At 43.2% G+C, this 16931-nt stretch overlaps 1 protein-coding gene and 1 long non-coding RNA gene across 2 annotated transcripts in view; both read left to right on the top strand.

Moving 5' to 3' along the window:
* tafa3a (TAFA chemokine like family member 3a) overlaps positions 1 to 7593 on the top strand; it is a 65736-nt gene extending 58143 nt beyond the window's left edge. The window contains exons 4-6 of the mRNA XM_077014201.1: positions 1049 to 1198; positions 2814 to 2938; positions 6956 to 7593. Coding sequence (XP_076870316.1) covers positions 1049 to 1198; positions 2814 to 2938; positions 6956 to 6967 — 287 coding nt within the window. The 3' untranslated portion in view covers positions 6968 to 7593. The remainder of the gene's footprint in view (positions 1 to 1048; positions 1199 to 2813; positions 2939 to 6955) is intronic.
* Positions 7594 to 12707: 5114 nt separating this feature from the next.
* Positions 12708 to 14288, top strand: LOC143521029 (uncharacterized). Its single transcript, XR_013132603.1, has 3 exons — positions 12708 to 12782; positions 13653 to 13817; positions 14119 to 14288. It is a non-coding gene; the product is annotated as an uncharacterized LOC143521029 (long non-coding RNA).
* The last annotated feature ends 2643 nt before the right edge of the window (positions 14289 to 16931 follow it).

The raw sequence follows: 16931 nt of genomic DNA, 5'->3' as shown, positions 1-16931 counted from the left end.
TTAAAACATAAAACTATTTTATTATGTTTCATACCCTTTTACTTATTGTGAGGCTCAGATAGCTCATAATTGTTTGAGTTCGCATCGATCCACCTCATCGATCCAACCCCAACGACAGCAACACAGCCGCTGACCGTCACCACCCCCGTCCCTGTAGCTACAGTCGTCCCCACACCCACCACACCATCACACCCACGCCAAACGTTCAGGCTGTGTCTTTCAAACTTTGCAAATGAAGGTCCACCACGCGTGCGCTTGTGTCTGGGAGAGCGGCTCGGAGAACGACTCAGGCTTGCGTTCGCTCGCACACGCATCAGGGAAGCTCGGTTTCTCTCTCGCCGAGCCATCTACCACACGGCCGCTGCTTTTGTGCGCATCTGAATAGCTCCTTATTGATTGGAGGGAAAATGTTTTTAATGTTGTTGATGAGATTTTCAGATTGGCCCACTAATGGGAAGATGGAGACCCCCTTTTCAATCAATTTTCAACTCAAGTCCCAAATTGAAAATCTTTACCAATGTAATTAAGGCTTATTTGAAAGGAACACAAAAACTTCTAAAAAAAAAAATGTTTTTCTTTTCTTCTCGTTCTTTACTCACTGGTCTAGCTTCCCAAGTAATGTGTGAATGTGTAAATAATGTCTTTCATATGCTTGGAAATGTGCCTCTACATATCTTTGGAAAAGACAAGCGCTAAACACTAATAAACCAATCAATCATAGACAGTGGGACTCTAGAATATAAATGATCTATTCTACACAACTAATTACGGTACATAAACCATTGCACATGCTCACAAAAGTCATCAAGCAAACCCGCTTGTGGTTTGTGACATAAAATGGCTACATTCTAGAATTTGCCTTCACATTAACTGCAATGCCCTTGTGACATCATTTGCCTTCACATTAACTGCAATGCCCTTGTGACATCATTTGCTGCGGGAGTGGGCATTAAGGCGTGGCGGCCGTCACAGGGAGCGTGTGCACGTGCCCAGGTTTAAACCGTTGCCTGCTTTTAATGGGCCCCGTGTCCTTGTTGTGTTTCTACAGTGCATGTCAAGGCAGGAACCTGCGAGGTCATAGCTGCACACCGCTGCTGTAACAAGAACAAAATCGAAGAGCGCTCTCAAACTGTCAAGTGTTCCTGCTTCCCCGGGCAGGTGGCGGGCACCACCAGGGCTGCCCCCTCTTGCGTGGACGGTAGGAACGCATTCCTTCTCCACCTTTGCTGTGACGTGGGAAACTCTTATTTAACAGGGAGGCTGGGATGAATGCTAATTTGAGGGCAACGTTTTGCTTCTTCTTTTTTTCCACCACTGAATACAACCAAAAGAAAAAAACCCTTCTGTAGACAGCTGCCAGCACATTAGTGCAAATTATTGTCAGACTAACTGGGAGTAATATGTACTCAAACTAACTGGGAGTAATGTGTTTTCACTCTCGTATGGAGACTGGCGCGTTGTTATTATGAGAATCCATGGTACCGTCCCGTGGTATAACACAGGTCCTGTATTCAAACTACAGACTGGTATAAACACGTCAATCAAGCCAGTGGCTAGGATTAAACTGCTTTTAAAGCCGCATGGTCAAGATGAGGTGGGGCTTCCGTTTTCTGCCGCCGTGGCCCTGGACACTTTATGCCCGTCACGGTGGAGCCACCCGGTCCTGTCCCACGTCTCGTCCGGCGGGCCCGTCACTCCGGACTCGACAGCCATTTCGACAGGACACCATCATCCTGCTGCACGGCGGCGAGCAAAGCCGGCCCGCTTGTCTAATAACATGTCAGCAGCCTCTCGCACTGGACGGGTCAATCGATCCTCATCTTCTTTTCTGCTCTGTAATATGTCTGACAGGCTTGAGCTCCCCCCTGCCCTCCCGTCTCCTGTATATCGCCATGGAGACTGTTCCCAAGGTGCCCCACCACAGGCTTGAAGCCACAAAGCGGGTGGAGAGCCCTGACACTGGATCACGCGTGTGACGTGACGCATGCCTTGTATGTACGTGTCTACTCGAGATGCACAGATTCCTTTTTCATGGAGAAAGTGCCGTTTTTGAATTTGAGTGGCACAGGACCAGAACATCAATCTGCCAGGTGTCTTTGGGTCCATAGGTGGCCTTTCTGATATCTGCTCTCTAAAGCTCGGGCGCTGGTGATCGTCTCCTGTCTGTGGTCCACTTCATCTTGACATGGGCCTTGGCCTCGTTCTGAAGACCAGCAGCATAGCAGCGATGGACTCCAACTGCCGGCTGTGGACCAAGCACCATCACATTCTAACTTGTTCTGAAGAAGAGAGAGATAGAGAGAGAATGAGAAGAAGGGAGGGGGAGGGGTGAGTGGGTTTGAGTGTTATTTCTTTTGGCCATGAATGTGGCTGAAATTTTATAGGCTTTTCTCTCCCACTCAATTTTCATTGCCTCTTCCTTGAAAATATTGGTTATGGGGTGACTGTTGATGTTTCTGTCCACTGTTTCTTGTGCCCCAATCGCACATTGAGTCTTTGGGCATTTCCCTGTGTGTGTGTGTGTGTGTGTGTGTGTGTGTGTGTGTGTGTGTGTGTGTGTGTGTGTGTGTGTGTGAGAGAGAGAGAGAGAGAGAGAGAGAGAGAGAGAGAGAGAGAGAGAGAGAGAGAGAGAGAGAAATGGGCTGGGGGTTATTCATCTCTCTCTTGTTTGTATAGGGAAGTGCGAGGCAGATACAACTCGCTAGTGGAAGAATAGAACAAGAAAGCCCGTCCATAACGGGTCTGTGTGAGTGGGTCTTCTCGCCCTCCAACTCTGTTTCTGTGTCTGTCCATCTGTCTCTCTGCCACTCCAGCGTCTATAGTAGCACAGAAGTGGTGGTGCCAGATGCAGCCTTGCATGGAGGGAGAGGAGTGCAAAGTTCTGCCGGACCTGAAAGGGTGGAGCTGCAGCACCGGGAACAAAGTCAAGACGACCAGGGTGAGCGAGAGCTTTGCTAAGCCATACATACCCGCTGTTCCCTCTGTGACTCATGGCACCAGTGGTGCATTAGACAAGTGCTACCTCACACTCTATTCGGTGCCTCAACAACTCGCACGTATGCTGTCATAACCTTAGAATATCAATAGCTGCAATGTAGCAAAGCCTCTTTGAGGCACCCAAAAAAAAACCCTCCTCGGTTGTTCCCGCAGACGTTCTTGGACTACAACGTTAGCGGTTACATCGTAAGATTTCATCGCATGATGTGTTGATCGTGTACTAGCTGCTTATAAACCCTGACAATAAGGGTGCGTTCAGAAAATAGGGAGTTAACATACAGTAGAATGTAGCTTTATACAGCAGAAATAGCAATGCACATACAGAATTGCTGATATCCAGGACCGACGCTTGCAGTTCAACAGTGGTGCATGTCTTCCTTCAGAGATCTTAATATCTTGCACAAGCTGTTCGATGGTGACGTTAGTGGATCAGCAGTCCTGCCATTCTCTTCTGCTATTTCAGTAAGGTCAGGAATTGAGATCAGATGCATCCATTAAGTATTCAGTTATATTGCAGCTGGTCTAAGTGCATTGCTTTTATTTGCAATTCTGATTTCTGAATAGAGAATGAAAGAAAGAGATATTTACTTATTATTTGATCTGTATCCCTAAAGTATATGACACGTCTTGACATTTCTAAAAAATCTGTTGACAAAGTATACTCAGCAGCCACAGTTTTGTGGCTTATACATCGAAAAAAGTCAGAAGCTAATCTGTCATGTTGCGTTAGCCGTTTTCTGACCCTTCATCAGTGGTCAGTTTCTGCCCACAGGACCGCGGCCCACTGCTGTGCTGACCGACCGCCCCTCGCAACCAGCGCTGACCGTGACGCGTGTCAGATCCCCAGGCACGCTGCTCTGCCTGATAACTACCATGTCAGTGCTAATGCTGCGGAGAATGGTCTGCCGCCCATGTAATATCCTGTTAGCCGTGGTTTTCTGGTCAGAAACTGACCGGTGATGAATAGGGTTGAAGGTGGACGATGAATGCTGCATGCAAACAGATGGGCTACGATCTGTGATTACGCCCTTTTCAAATGCACCTATGAGATAGTGTTGGGAGTAAAGGCGTTGCCACTGTTGTACAGAAAAAGCACCAATCAATGGCAATTTCCTTTCAAATCACCTTATCAAGTGTCCTCATCAAGACTGTTGGTGGGTAAAGTGTATCTTCATTCCATTACAGGTTTGCTGATTATTTTAGTTCAATGAACAGACTGAACAAGGTTATGTTATGCATTGTTAAATATGTTTTAGATTTCATTGTGATGAAGTCACATGACCCAGACCTGAGGCTTTATTGGAAAAAGCCTACTACGTACTGTATACTGCATACTGCACTCAGTATATACAGTATACTGGTCCGTGTAGTAGTATGCAGTATAGTATCCAGTATGCAACAAATGCAAACAATACAATGAGGTCACCTGAACTGGATGATGTATTTCTCATATTGGGTTCCACCCAATGAGAAAAAATTTTTTGCCATCACCATCACGCTTTGGTCACATGCTGGATTATTTGGCAGACATAATTCATCACTGGTCACATCCTGCAAACTGAAACTGATTAGGGGCCCAGTCAGTAGGCATGTAGTATGCTGTTTTGAATACTGCCTGAATGTCTTACAGATTTTAAGGAAGCTAAGTTAAATCTTAACCGCTGAGGTAGTGTAAGCTACGTGAACACTAGAAATACATTTTTCTGAATAAATAACACAACCTGCCACATAATGACTAACATACAACTAATTCTTGGAGTTCATGTCCTCTTAAAAATATGTTTGCAGAAGAAAATAAAACTCATGATAAACCTATATATAGAAATATTCTCAGAAAGCAATTTTGTAATTTTCTGGATTTATAAGAGTAGTCTTATTTAAATGCAGTGCCTGAAGTATATTTGCGGAAATCAGTGGAGTGAATGTTTCTTCAGGACCAAACAAAGCTGCTGAGTAAAACAAGCTCCTTTTGTGGAGCTAAGGGTTTGATTTAGATGACTCTCCCCTCCCTGAGATGGTCCGCTGTGGGTAGAGACTGCTGACTGAGCCTCACGGTTTGTGCTTGTTAAGCTGGGGACATGCATGCGTTTTGCACTTCCGTTAAATAAGCTGCACTTCGGACAGATTTCCTCTGCCAGTGGAAAAGGCAGACAGACAACATCTCTACCAGTCCAACGTAGCGTTTCTTAAAGTGAGTGGAGGGAAACGTGTGCTTCCGTGGGTTAATGTGGGTTATCGCGTTTTGTCTGCCAGCATGTGTGTATGCCAGAGCTGTCCATGCATACGTGCATGCATGTGTGTGTGTGTGTGTATCTGACGCTGACACACTGGGCTCATAGCCATCCATCAGGCTGAGGAGTTTGACTCACGAAACGCTCGTGCTTGAGACGGCTCCTCCATTATTCATAGGCCAGAGGAGGCTTGCGTGAGGCAGTCCTTTTTTCCTTTAGTTCCCTTAATAATTCATGCCAGCGCACTTCACGTCAACAGTGGGCAGAGCTCTGAGGTGCTGGGAGCTCTTCTAAACCCTGGTGCTTTTGATCTTTGAGCTCTCCGGGCCACCGTCCGCGCATCCTTTTCAAAATACGGCAGTAGTGTGGAATCCCAGATGAGTCGCCATGGTGACATGATTGAAGCACCTGGATGTTTGGCAACACCTTTGTTGACGCTCAGACATCAAGGGTGTGACAATGATTGTGATTACAATAAACTGTCACTGATTTGATCGACCTTCGATTGTCGTTTTCCTGACACTTTGATCCAAAGCAACATTTGACAATTATGACTGAATATAATTCAAGCAATTGAGGGTCAGGGGCTTTGCTCAGGGGCCCGACAGTGGCAGCCTGGTGAGGGAGGGGCTTGAATTGGCTGTCCTCGCATTACAACCACTGTCATGAGTTTTGTTTTTTATAGACTTCATAAAAAAATTTTATTACCCTAGAATTACTCCCTATCAGATTTTCCCTATCAGAAAGTTTTACTTGAGGAATCTTTACCTGAGGCAAAAATGATATAATATTGCCCTCTGAATGTACATTTCCTTTTAAATGTATGTAAATGTAAAGTTAATTAAAATTAACACATAGTAAAAGCAGGTTGAGATCTGTTATTTACCACCATTAGAATATAATTTACCACCTAACTTAAGTAATTTAACCACCTAACTTGAAAAAATTTAATAATATATCTGTGCAGGTTGCCTAGCAGTAAATTCAGGCAGCAGCAAGCACTGTGTATACTGAGTAAACCAGTTCTTTGTACCATGGCCAGGATGCAGCAGACATGTACACCAGTGAACCTTGTGAGGAGCTAGTGGTTGGACCTGGGGGAGGAAGGGAGGAAGTGACCCCAGACACCTCCCACCTCATCAGCGTGCCCTGCAGCTCCCTGCCGGCACTGACCCGAGGTGAAGATTACACTGGGATTCCCCAAGCAGCCAAGAAGGCATGTTTTATCCACCGCCACAGAGACGTGGCCTCGTCTCGGGCCGCCGCGTCCTCTCGCGTGTCCCGGGCACTGGGCGCGAGAGCGGACCCGCATGCTAACGTCCGGCGTGCCCAGCGGGGGCTCGCGGCCCTCCTACCCCGGCACACTATTTTCGGGCGAGAGCACGACCCTGAGCTTGGAGGCCTGCTGTGGTTGATGAGGCTGACGGGGGGCGCCGTGGTGTGGGTGCGAGGAGGCGCGAGCAGGAGTTAACCCCACAGATAGCACCTCCTGCCTTAGGAGAGAAGCTTTAATAGGTGCACTTACAGCCTGAAATAATGAGGACAGTTCAGGCGAGAAGGAGATAAAGTCTTGAGAAACGTGACTTTTGGGGCTATTTTAAAGCGATGCAATATTTACACTGTGCGTCCATGGCGATTTCCCACGGTCTATGATCTGACTTTTAAATGTTTAAAAAGCGTGCAGATGTTTTCATTTCTGTAATAACATGAGCCCTTCTGTTTTTCAGGTCACACGATAATCTGGGCTCAAAATGTTTGGGACTCCTCATCTATTTGTGTGATAATGTAAACGGATATGCAGGACGTAAGGCTTGAAGACTGCTTGGAGACAGTGTGAATCATGCGCCTGACCAGTGGAATACTGAACACATCCTTAAAGACGGAAACTATCAAAAAGGATTCTTCGGCCTTTCATCCATGTTTTATAGCTATTGGACAAGAACATGTCATGTAAAATACGTATTCAACGAGATATTGACACATTGACAACACAGATATTACGGATTGATCCAGAGATACAGTGACACACTGCAGAACTATGGATTATTTTTTTTTCTTTTTATTATTTTTTTTAATTATAGTGAACTTGAAACGTTCACTGACTGCTTGAAGTGTATGTGTTCAGAGGCGCTTGTGTTCAGTTCTCTATCCTTTGATGCCAATGTTTCTTCTTTTCTGGGAAGATTTTTGATCTTTGTGAGGTGTTTAATTTTAAGGACAATAACAGAGCACTTGTATTTTAAAATGAACTTGTGCCATCAAAAGAAAAGTATTAAGATGAACCGTGGTGATAGTGGTAGGAACGTGGCAGTTCCACTTGACCAGTAACATTGAATATAGCTTGGAAACAACCAATTTGCTGTTTGTTTTAAAAAAAACCTTGGTGACCACTATTGAGTAAAAGTGTATTATCTCAAATAAAAATATCTCTATGGGAAACCTCCACCCACAGTTTGGAAGAATTTAAAAGGTGACACTGTGCACCCACATAGCATGTATGAGATCTGTGGAATCTTTAGTTATAATATGCCCTCCATAATTAGTGGCGACCATGGTAACGATGAACAAAAAAGGCTATAAAGCTACAAGTTTTTGGCTTTTATGCTTATAACACATATGTCCTATTTCAACATTAGAGTAAATCTAATTTTCAGACATTTTTTATTTATGTTTTAGTTTAAACTTTACTTAAAATTACTTCCAGACATCCATTTTCATAATTATGAAAATATTATGAATATTTGTATTAATATAAGGTGATGCACAGGGCAAACAAACTTAGCCAACAAATAAGATGGAAAAGATCAGAGATTACACAAATTTAATAAGAGAAAAGGTTACTGACCTTCATAAACCTAGGAAATGTGTAATGTGAAAAATATACCTCACGCCTATAAAATGTCCATCACCACAGTTAGTTAAGAAGCTTCAAACAACCAGAGCTGGGATAAAATCACCTGATAAAGGACACAAATGTGTTTAGTGGCATCATGCAGAATGAAGGGGTTGGTCTGAATGGTAAAATCATCTATCGATGAACATGTTTGAAGAGGATATTGTTGCATTCGGTCAGATGGGACTAAAACAGCGCTTTATGGAAGCAAACACCAAAGGTGTATTAGTAGTGAAAAAAAGCCAAGGTCATCCAGCAAAGAACCTTCTCCTCCCTGTGAAGTATGGTGTTGGATGTCTGATGCTCTGAGGCTGTTTTTCTTCTTCTAAAGGCTCTGCTAGGTCTTATGGCATGGACACCGTCAAAGGAAATAAAAGGATATGAAAGGAAATTTTACACCAGAATGTGTCTGGGTCTGCCAGGACAGACTTATGGCTGGATCATACCTACAAATTTATAACAAATGCTTCACTGACCACAGAATCAAGCACTGCACTCAAAACCTGTGGGGAGAGCTGAAGAGGAAAGTCCACAAAATTGGACCAAAACCTATGAAGGAGAGATTTGGTTTGGTGGAACTGTGACACGTGAGGAAGTGGTTTTATATTTTTACTCTCTGAAAGTACAGACCTGTCTCATATTTTCAATCCGATATCAAGCTGATAACTAAAACATTTTACTTTTTACGTCCCTTTTTTGCACAACTTATAACTCCACCAGTAATATTGGAGGGCCTGTATTTCAGTGCCATAACAGCATTATGATATAGTTACAGTACTGCATGGCTCAAAATGTGCTGTGCTTTCTTAAGATGTAGAGCAGCTTTCAAAAGCTCTTGCTCTCATGCTCGTGTATTTCCAACACAGTAATAAATGTCATTTACCTGTCAAGGTGATCATGAAATTATGATAATATTCTCAACAAATCTGGCAAGTATTCAGTGATGTACTCTGTGCAGACACTACGTTATCAGCATTCAGTCATTGCAGCCCAAAGTGCTTATGCAGCTATCATAGAACACTTCAGGCTGAATTGTACAAGGCAGAGGTAAGGCTATTTGCATAATACCATTCGCCAGTGATTTTGACTCTAATTTGCCATTAGACTTACCACCGAAGAGGAGCACTCAAAGGTAAGTCAACATGTCATTCGCTGAGAGGAGCAAGTGTCACATACACTACCCCTCAACATGCCATAAACATAATTTTCAGGTGCTGCAACGACAATAATGACATGCTAATGCGCTAATGTGTTTAGCTAAATCACACACACCGAGCAAGCTTTGCACTGAGGAGATGTGTCATTAGCAAAGGCTCCAAGTGATTTATCTAATTGTGTGCGTATGTAGGTGTAGGTGTGCCAGGTGACTCAGACTTGCATTTGTATTCACAGCAGAATGCTGGGGGCCACCGGTGTCAGTCCTGACTTGCTCCTTCGAGCTCTCACATATCTCTCCTTCATTTGCACTTGAAGCATTTCGGCACATCTAATCATCTCAAGTAGGCAAAAAGAACATTTTTTAATGTCTTTGAATACCGAACGAAGTAAAGACGTCAACAATGAAATTACCGACTCCTGGATAACCTCGGCGGTGGAGTGTGTGAGTGGCAAGTCACAGTCACAGAGAAGGGAGAAGATGCTACCTGTGGGACAGGGATTAACCTTAGCCTGCTATGCTAACACTGAGCTTTAATCTGTGTGGGCCCAGGGTGGACACAGCATCTCCTGACATCAAGGGTTTTTGGGCCGAGAGTAAGCGAAAGCTCACACTTTATCATCATCACGCCTGGTCTCCTTATCTGCATGCGAAACCTCCTCGGAGGTTTGCGTTGTTGGCTGTGACGGCCGAGGGGCCCGGGGGCTTGCAGGCTCTCTGGAGATGAAGGGAATGCAGTCACAGGTGGAGACCATGGTGGCCCAGCTGCTATCACCTATATCTGAACGGCAGTGTTTGGAAGATGGACGTGGCGCAGAAGGTGGGGATGGAAAGATATGTGTATATGTGTGTGTGCAAGTATGCAAATGTGTGAAAATGGCAAGTTTAATGCGATTCATGAGACATTTAAGGCAGCTTGAGCTGTGGTTTGGATGATCTTCAGAGAGGTTTTTGCTACCCTGCTGAGTTTGTTCACTTTATTTCACCTGAAACGCCTTTCATTGTGATTATATATCTGTTGGTTGGTGATACTTTGCTAATAAGAGAAAAGGACTATCAACAGAGCAGTTATGGAAGGCATGAATAAGATGTTTGAAGACAATATGTTCTTCATGACACTTCTGGACCTTCATCAGATGAAAGGGATACGTTTCAAAAGTGGCAAGCAAGATTTATGTAAAGTAAGATTAGCATATTCCATGTTTATAAAGTAGCATCTTACCTTCCCTGTCATTTCTGAGACCCTGGGGAGAGATTATGTTCATACACAATGTGTCATGTAATTGTGGGGTTCAGGAAACTCCACATGATGGTATGATGACACTGTATACATAATCAGCACAAGATTTGGGTATGTAACATTTATGTATGCTGTTTACTAGTTATTTGCTACATATTATCTTTGCTTCAGTTTTGATCCAAAGATGTAACACTGGCCAAAAAGAATCTTCCCTATTTAATAGTCATAGGCTAGGCTTGATTTGTAATGCTGATTTTATTTACTTATTTATTTATGTCTAACTGGAGAAATTAAATTATGCAAATGATATCCACTACATTTTCAAGTGGAAGGAAAAGGGAAGAAATCTTCACTAAAGACATTCATAAAACAATACGCCAAGCATCTATTGGCTGGGAGGAAACCCTGACAACAAGACATTACAGTGATGTGAATGTGAGTCTGTGCATCTCACAGACTAGTGTCATCTGTTGGTATTTCCCTCCAAGCATGCTAACGCTATGTTAAGCCTGTCAACATTATGTTTTGAATATGAAACGTTAGAATAAATACTGCACAGTGGATGTTTTATAATCCTCGGATGTCCTGATTAAAATGCACAAGCTGTCATTATACAGGCCAATTATAAACTGAGGTGTTTGAGGGATAAATGAAGATGCAGCTAATATAATTCATTGGAACCTATGTATTTTATGTATATTTATGTTTCTAATTAACTATCTAATTCCACATCCAAAGCATTTCTACCCACGTAATCAGCTAAATCCTATTATCCTTGTATCATATTCATATATTAAAAATGCTGTCTTTAATTCTTTAGATGGAAAGATATGGAGACTGTTGAACAGGAGCACTTGAATGGCATTTTAATAAGTCACTTACGGGTGGAACTCTCAACAACTATCCCTTAAGAACACTGAAACACCTGCAACTGTCTCTCCAGAAGATCTCACTAGCTTACAAAGAGGGTCTTTTCATCAAAGACCAAGCTTCTAGAAGCCTCCAATAGACAGATGCCTCTAACACAGCATTAGTCAGGGCCTTTTATGTTTTATGTCAATTTTGCTCCTATAATTGAAACTGTGCTCTCACCACAGGGTAGTCCTGATAACGAATGTAATTAATTAAGTAGAAATTAAGGAGACATGCTCCCAAAGATCAGGCCCTGGGGATGCAGTATGTGGGTGGGGGGTTACTGTTAGCAATCTAGACTGCAGTCTTGTTTGGTTAAAAGTCATTAAATTACATTAAATGACTAATTTCTTATTCGTGCGTATAATTCACCAGAGACCACCGTGGGTTTTTAATAAAGGAAAAGGCCTGAATAACGAAATGCAGCAAAGCAGCTCGCAGAGAGGAGAGAGAGAGCTTTGTGATTGTATGAAGCAATTCAAGCATGCATTAATAAAACAATACAGAAACATTCCAAAAATCGCTGGAGATATAGTCTATTTGCATAATTCATTAAGATTAATCAGACAGCAATATATTCAGATTCTCCACGTAGAAGAGGGCAAACACAAATAGTTATTTCTCAGAAAAGGCCTTTTTAATCTACAAACAATAATGTAAACCTAGATCCAGAGAGCAGGATTAACCTGTATGCTATCCCATAACCCTGTTAATGTTCTAGCAGAAGCCTTCAGTGATTCATCTTTATGTGTGCAATTTTGCATTAATATTAAACACTCTCTTTATGAAGCCACGCCGTGCTTTCACAGTTGCCATAATATCAACATAAATGTTAAAAGGAAATGAATACTAAGTGATCTTCAGTGACAAAATAAGGATGGGTTGAATCTCATCCGAGTAGAGTATCTAACATTTCAGACCTGAGAGAATGCAATAAAAATAATCTTTGGTTCTTGATTAGTAGAGCATTAGTATCAACAAACAACTGGGCCTTTAAGTATCAGTTAAGTAACATTCTAAATTGATTTGAGTTAGATTTTTTATTTGCTTCTTGCCATGTGTTTGCATGTGGCAGACTGGTTGCCCTGCTATGTCTTTAGCACATTTACATTCACAGCATTTAGCAGATTCCAGGTTCAGAAAGTAAAACTCCGTCCCAGGATTTTACTCAAGCTTGCTGGATTTTCTGATTAGTGCCAGCCAGGTAAAATTAGTGGAATCAACACAATCCAAGAAGCCTGAGCAAAATCTTGGTGAGGACTTTTACTTTTTGAACCTGGAATGTCCACCTCTGGTCGAGAGTGACTTATATAAGTGCTTTGTGGTCAAATACACATCCTCATGTGGCCATAGGTAAGTCAGTGTTTAAAATACCAGGCTAAAGGCCTGGCTAGAGTGGCAAAGAAGACAGTATAATTTTCTTTCAACATTGCTTAGTGACTCAGCAAAGAGGTGAGTCTTCAGTCTTCCTTTAAAGCCAGCCAGTGTCTCAGTACGGATAACCAGGAGAAGTTCATTTCACCATCTGGTTGCCAGGACAGAAGAGTCTTCATGCATGTCTTCTCTGTGTCCCGAGGGATGATGCATGAAGTGGTGCGGTACGTAAGGCTCGAAGGCACAGTGGTGCAGAACGGAGTTTGATTAGTGCTTTTAGGTACGTGGGAGCTGGTCCAGTTATGGCTTTGTAGGGGAGCCACGACGGGGAGCCAGTGGAGGTGGAACTTCAGCTGTGCAGCTGCGTTCTGGATGAGTTACAGCGGCTGTTGGCAGACAGGGGAACGGCTGGCAGGAACGAGGAGTTTGAAATGACAAGGGTCTGCACTAGCACCTGAGGGGTCGGATGGTTACCCAGAATTACCTTTATATTATATAGAGGTTGTTGTTGTTATTGTTGCTGTTATTGTTGTTGTTGATGTAGTAAGGCTTGCCATCTCTTATTGAACATCATGACTAATAACTGTAGTGCACATTTTAAAAGAATCATTATCATTTGCCCAAACAAAACACATTACATGCAAAAGTATGCAAAATCCGGGCAAATGAAAACATTTTACTTGTCGTGATAGATTCAGAGCGAGTTGTAGAGGGGACACTGTTCTGCTGGCCTGCTGTAAAAGTTCTAAACATCTAAGTACTGAAAATCAGCATATGGTGGCTTTTTCCTACTTTCACTGAACTCGAACTGAGCTGTATATCTCTTTTCCCTTTTCTCTACGGTATTAGGGTCATTGTGATGGAGGTGGGAAGAGCGTGCGGAATGAGACATGGGGAATAATGGAAAAGCGCGATGCGGCGGTGATGAGGAATGGGTTCGGCAGGCTGCGCTGCCCTTTAAACCCGTCGTGGGCACGGAGTTGAGGCCCGTCTTCCACAAACACCATCTGCTGGGTTTGTTCAGCATGCACCTTGACAACATGAATTAGTCTGAAAGACTGTCAGACACATGGAACCAAATTAGATTTTCCCAACTCATAATAAAACCTTGCAGAGCGTCATAAAACTCCTCATTGGATCTAGAGAATATTTGATGCAAACTGAAGTCAGACTGGAGAAGTTTGCCAGCAGGCTGATTTAATTGTCTGCCACTTGTTCTTCGGTATCCAGATATCTCTAAATCGGATATTATAACTCAGTTTGGGAAAGGGATCTATTGTTATTTTGAGTGGTTGCTTTGTCATCTGTTCTCCAGATTTCTACTGTTTGGAAGAGGCACCATTTCAGCACCAACTTCACTGGCATATAATCAAAGACAGGACTTTTGAAACCCAACGGCATACTGGGAAGAATATTGATATAAAAGTTTTCTATGCCAACTGCTCTACAACTACAGTAAAATTCCCTTTAGCATACTCCACAGAGCTTCTTGTGAAGTTACTGTGTCTTATTAAAAATCTGTGAATTTCTTTTTATATCATACATAAGGTAGCATTAACTTTGTTATTATTCAGACAAAATGGGGGAATTCAGACTGGTTTCTGTCTGGAACTGGCGCTGGAATGCAGGCACTTAAAAACCAACCCCAGAACAAGCAGCTTGTTGCTATAGTGCAGTGCAATTTACCCATTTCATATTGGCTGTCTGTTACCTATTGTTTGTGGATAAAACCATCACAGATCTCTAAATGCTCTTAGCCTCTGTCTGGTCAGCAATGCTACCATTCTTCCTTATCATCCTTATTTCTTGCTATAATGAATGCAGCATTGTGTGGGGCTTCATCGGTCCGGCGTACCGCTGGAAGTCTTCCTCTGAGCCTCATTCTCTCCTCCACTCTGGATTACCTCAGTGCCCAGGGGTCAGCTGAGGGGGCGGCAGTCATTTGAAAAGGAAATTATCTTTTGTGATTCTTACCGAGACAGACGGGCAGTGAGGGAGTGAGGGAGGCGGACAGCACGAGGGAGAGAGAGAAATGGGGAGGTGGAGAGTGGCTTCCTTTCTTTGCAACCTGTGCACAGGTTAATGGGAGCTTGTGGTGGAATGAGCTGATACATATCTGTTCTCTGGGCGAGAGAGAGACGGAGAGAGAGAGAGAGAGAGAGAGAGAGAGAGAGAGAGAGAGAGAGAGACATGGAATGACTATTTGATGGCTCCCTAACAGCTTCTTTCTCCTTGGCCCCATTTCTTGATGTGTGTGCATTTATTCCCCCCCCCCCCCCCCCCCCCCCCCCCCCCCCCGTTCCGCTGGTAAATAGCTTCTTGGGGTGGAAGCCAATTTTGCCTAATGGGCAGGTTTCCACGAGGTGGGTCAGTACACTGATAGCAAGGCTGATGAGCTGGCAGTAAAGGTGAATGTGCTTGTTCCTCTACGTCCTCATTACCGAGCTTCCTCAACAGAAACCCTTCATGGAGTATCCAAGAAAAGATCGGGACGGCGGCAGGAGACGTTTTTTTTCCCCCGTGCGTTTCTCATTTGCCAGATGTGTGCACTGCACACTCTCCTTTGATGAAGTTGGCTCATGCTTGTTTGATGTGTCTTTAAACAATGTTTCAATTTCTGTCAGAAACTGATTGCTCATTGATGTACTTGTGCTATCTCACTCAGAAAAATATTCTTTATGATCTTGTTAGATTCACTAACCGTTATCGGGTACTGTATGGTACTGTATGGTTTGGAGTATGTGTCTGAGAGATAACATGTCTGAATTTTTCCTAGACATGAATGATCCCAGAGATCATATCACATTACATCAAACAGTTGTAATAGGGTTAGTTTACTGGAGAATGATAAAGAAATTTCACTAAGAAAGAAAGAAAGAAAGAAAGAAAGAAAGAAAGAAAGAGGCACCTAAACACCAAACATACTGAATATTTCATGTTATCTGATTTCCTTAGTCTTTTGCCCTACTTAAACACAAAATAAAAACGTACACTGAAGCGGCTTGGTTGGCGTTCGTTACCATAATCACACTCAAAAGCCCAGTAGGCAACACAGCGCAATTTATCATCCGGAGCAATAAAGGCTATTGCATCTACCTAAGGCCAAAGACTTGCTCAAACTCTTAAAACCCACTGTGGTTGGAGAAACAGATGTTCCTCACTAATTATATGTTGTAGTGCACTACCCAAAGGCCCAGTACTGGCTTCCTGAGAGAGACGCGGCCATCCATGTCTCATATTCTGCCTCCGGTAACCAGAGGGTTCACTGCTCCATCTGTGAGGGACCAGGCAAGGGTAGGTGGAGGAGCTAAGCCCAGCTGAGCAAGTGGTTACTGGGTATTTCCTGCAGTGCAGAGCCCCTAGTGCTGGGAAGGGAATAACTGTTTAACATGCATGGGTAATTGGTAGCAGATGAGAGTCTAATGCCTCAGAGTGACAAACTGTCACTGTTTCCTCCCCAGAAGCACTGAGTCATCTCGGGCGCCTGTGAGGTGTTGAGGATACGTCCAGCGTAGTAGCCCATCATCAAAATACAAAACGCTTTTGTAATGATCATATTACAAACACTAGTTGTGCCGAATCCAAACACAATAAAATGGCACTACTGATTTTGGCCACTCGTTAGAGATTAACTAAACTTACACGAAGGTGCCTGGATACCTCCAAATTGAATTCTTAATCCAGGCCTGAAAGCATTTTGCTTTTAACACCCCACCCTCCACAGATCATGTTTTCTCATTTATGAACATAAATAATTCAACTAGAGGTCATTTACAATCCTGCAAGATTGAACGAGCTTGTGTGTGTGTGTGTGTGTGTGTGTGTGTGTGTGTGTGTGTGTGTGTGTGCCTGTGGGTGTGCGTGTATGTGCATATGTGCATGTATGTAAATTTAGGCACAAAGGCTCAAAACATTTTAAATACAGGGTCAGATGAGATTTTTAATTAATATCAAATTAAATCACAGCAACAAATTAAGGACTACCAGTGCCTCAGTCAGCCAAGGAACAGTGGGAAACAGAGATGATCAAACATTTTCCCTATTTCTTAACTCCTTCTGGTTTGCGAGAGCTCAGAAAGTGGAGATATTGTATTGTCAAAGAAAAGATTGAATTCCTGCACTGGCTAA

Source organism: Brachyhypopomus gauderio, chromosome 8, assembly GCF_052324685.1.
Source record: "Brachyhypopomus gauderio isolate BG-103 chromosome 8, BGAUD_0.2, whole genome shotgun sequence".
NCBI lineage: Eukaryota > Metazoa > Chordata > Actinopteri > Gymnotiformes > Hypopomidae > Brachyhypopomus > Brachyhypopomus gauderio.
The sequence above is the reverse complement of the archived record's forward strand: the minus strand, read 5'-3'. Positions and strand labels throughout refer to the sequence as shown.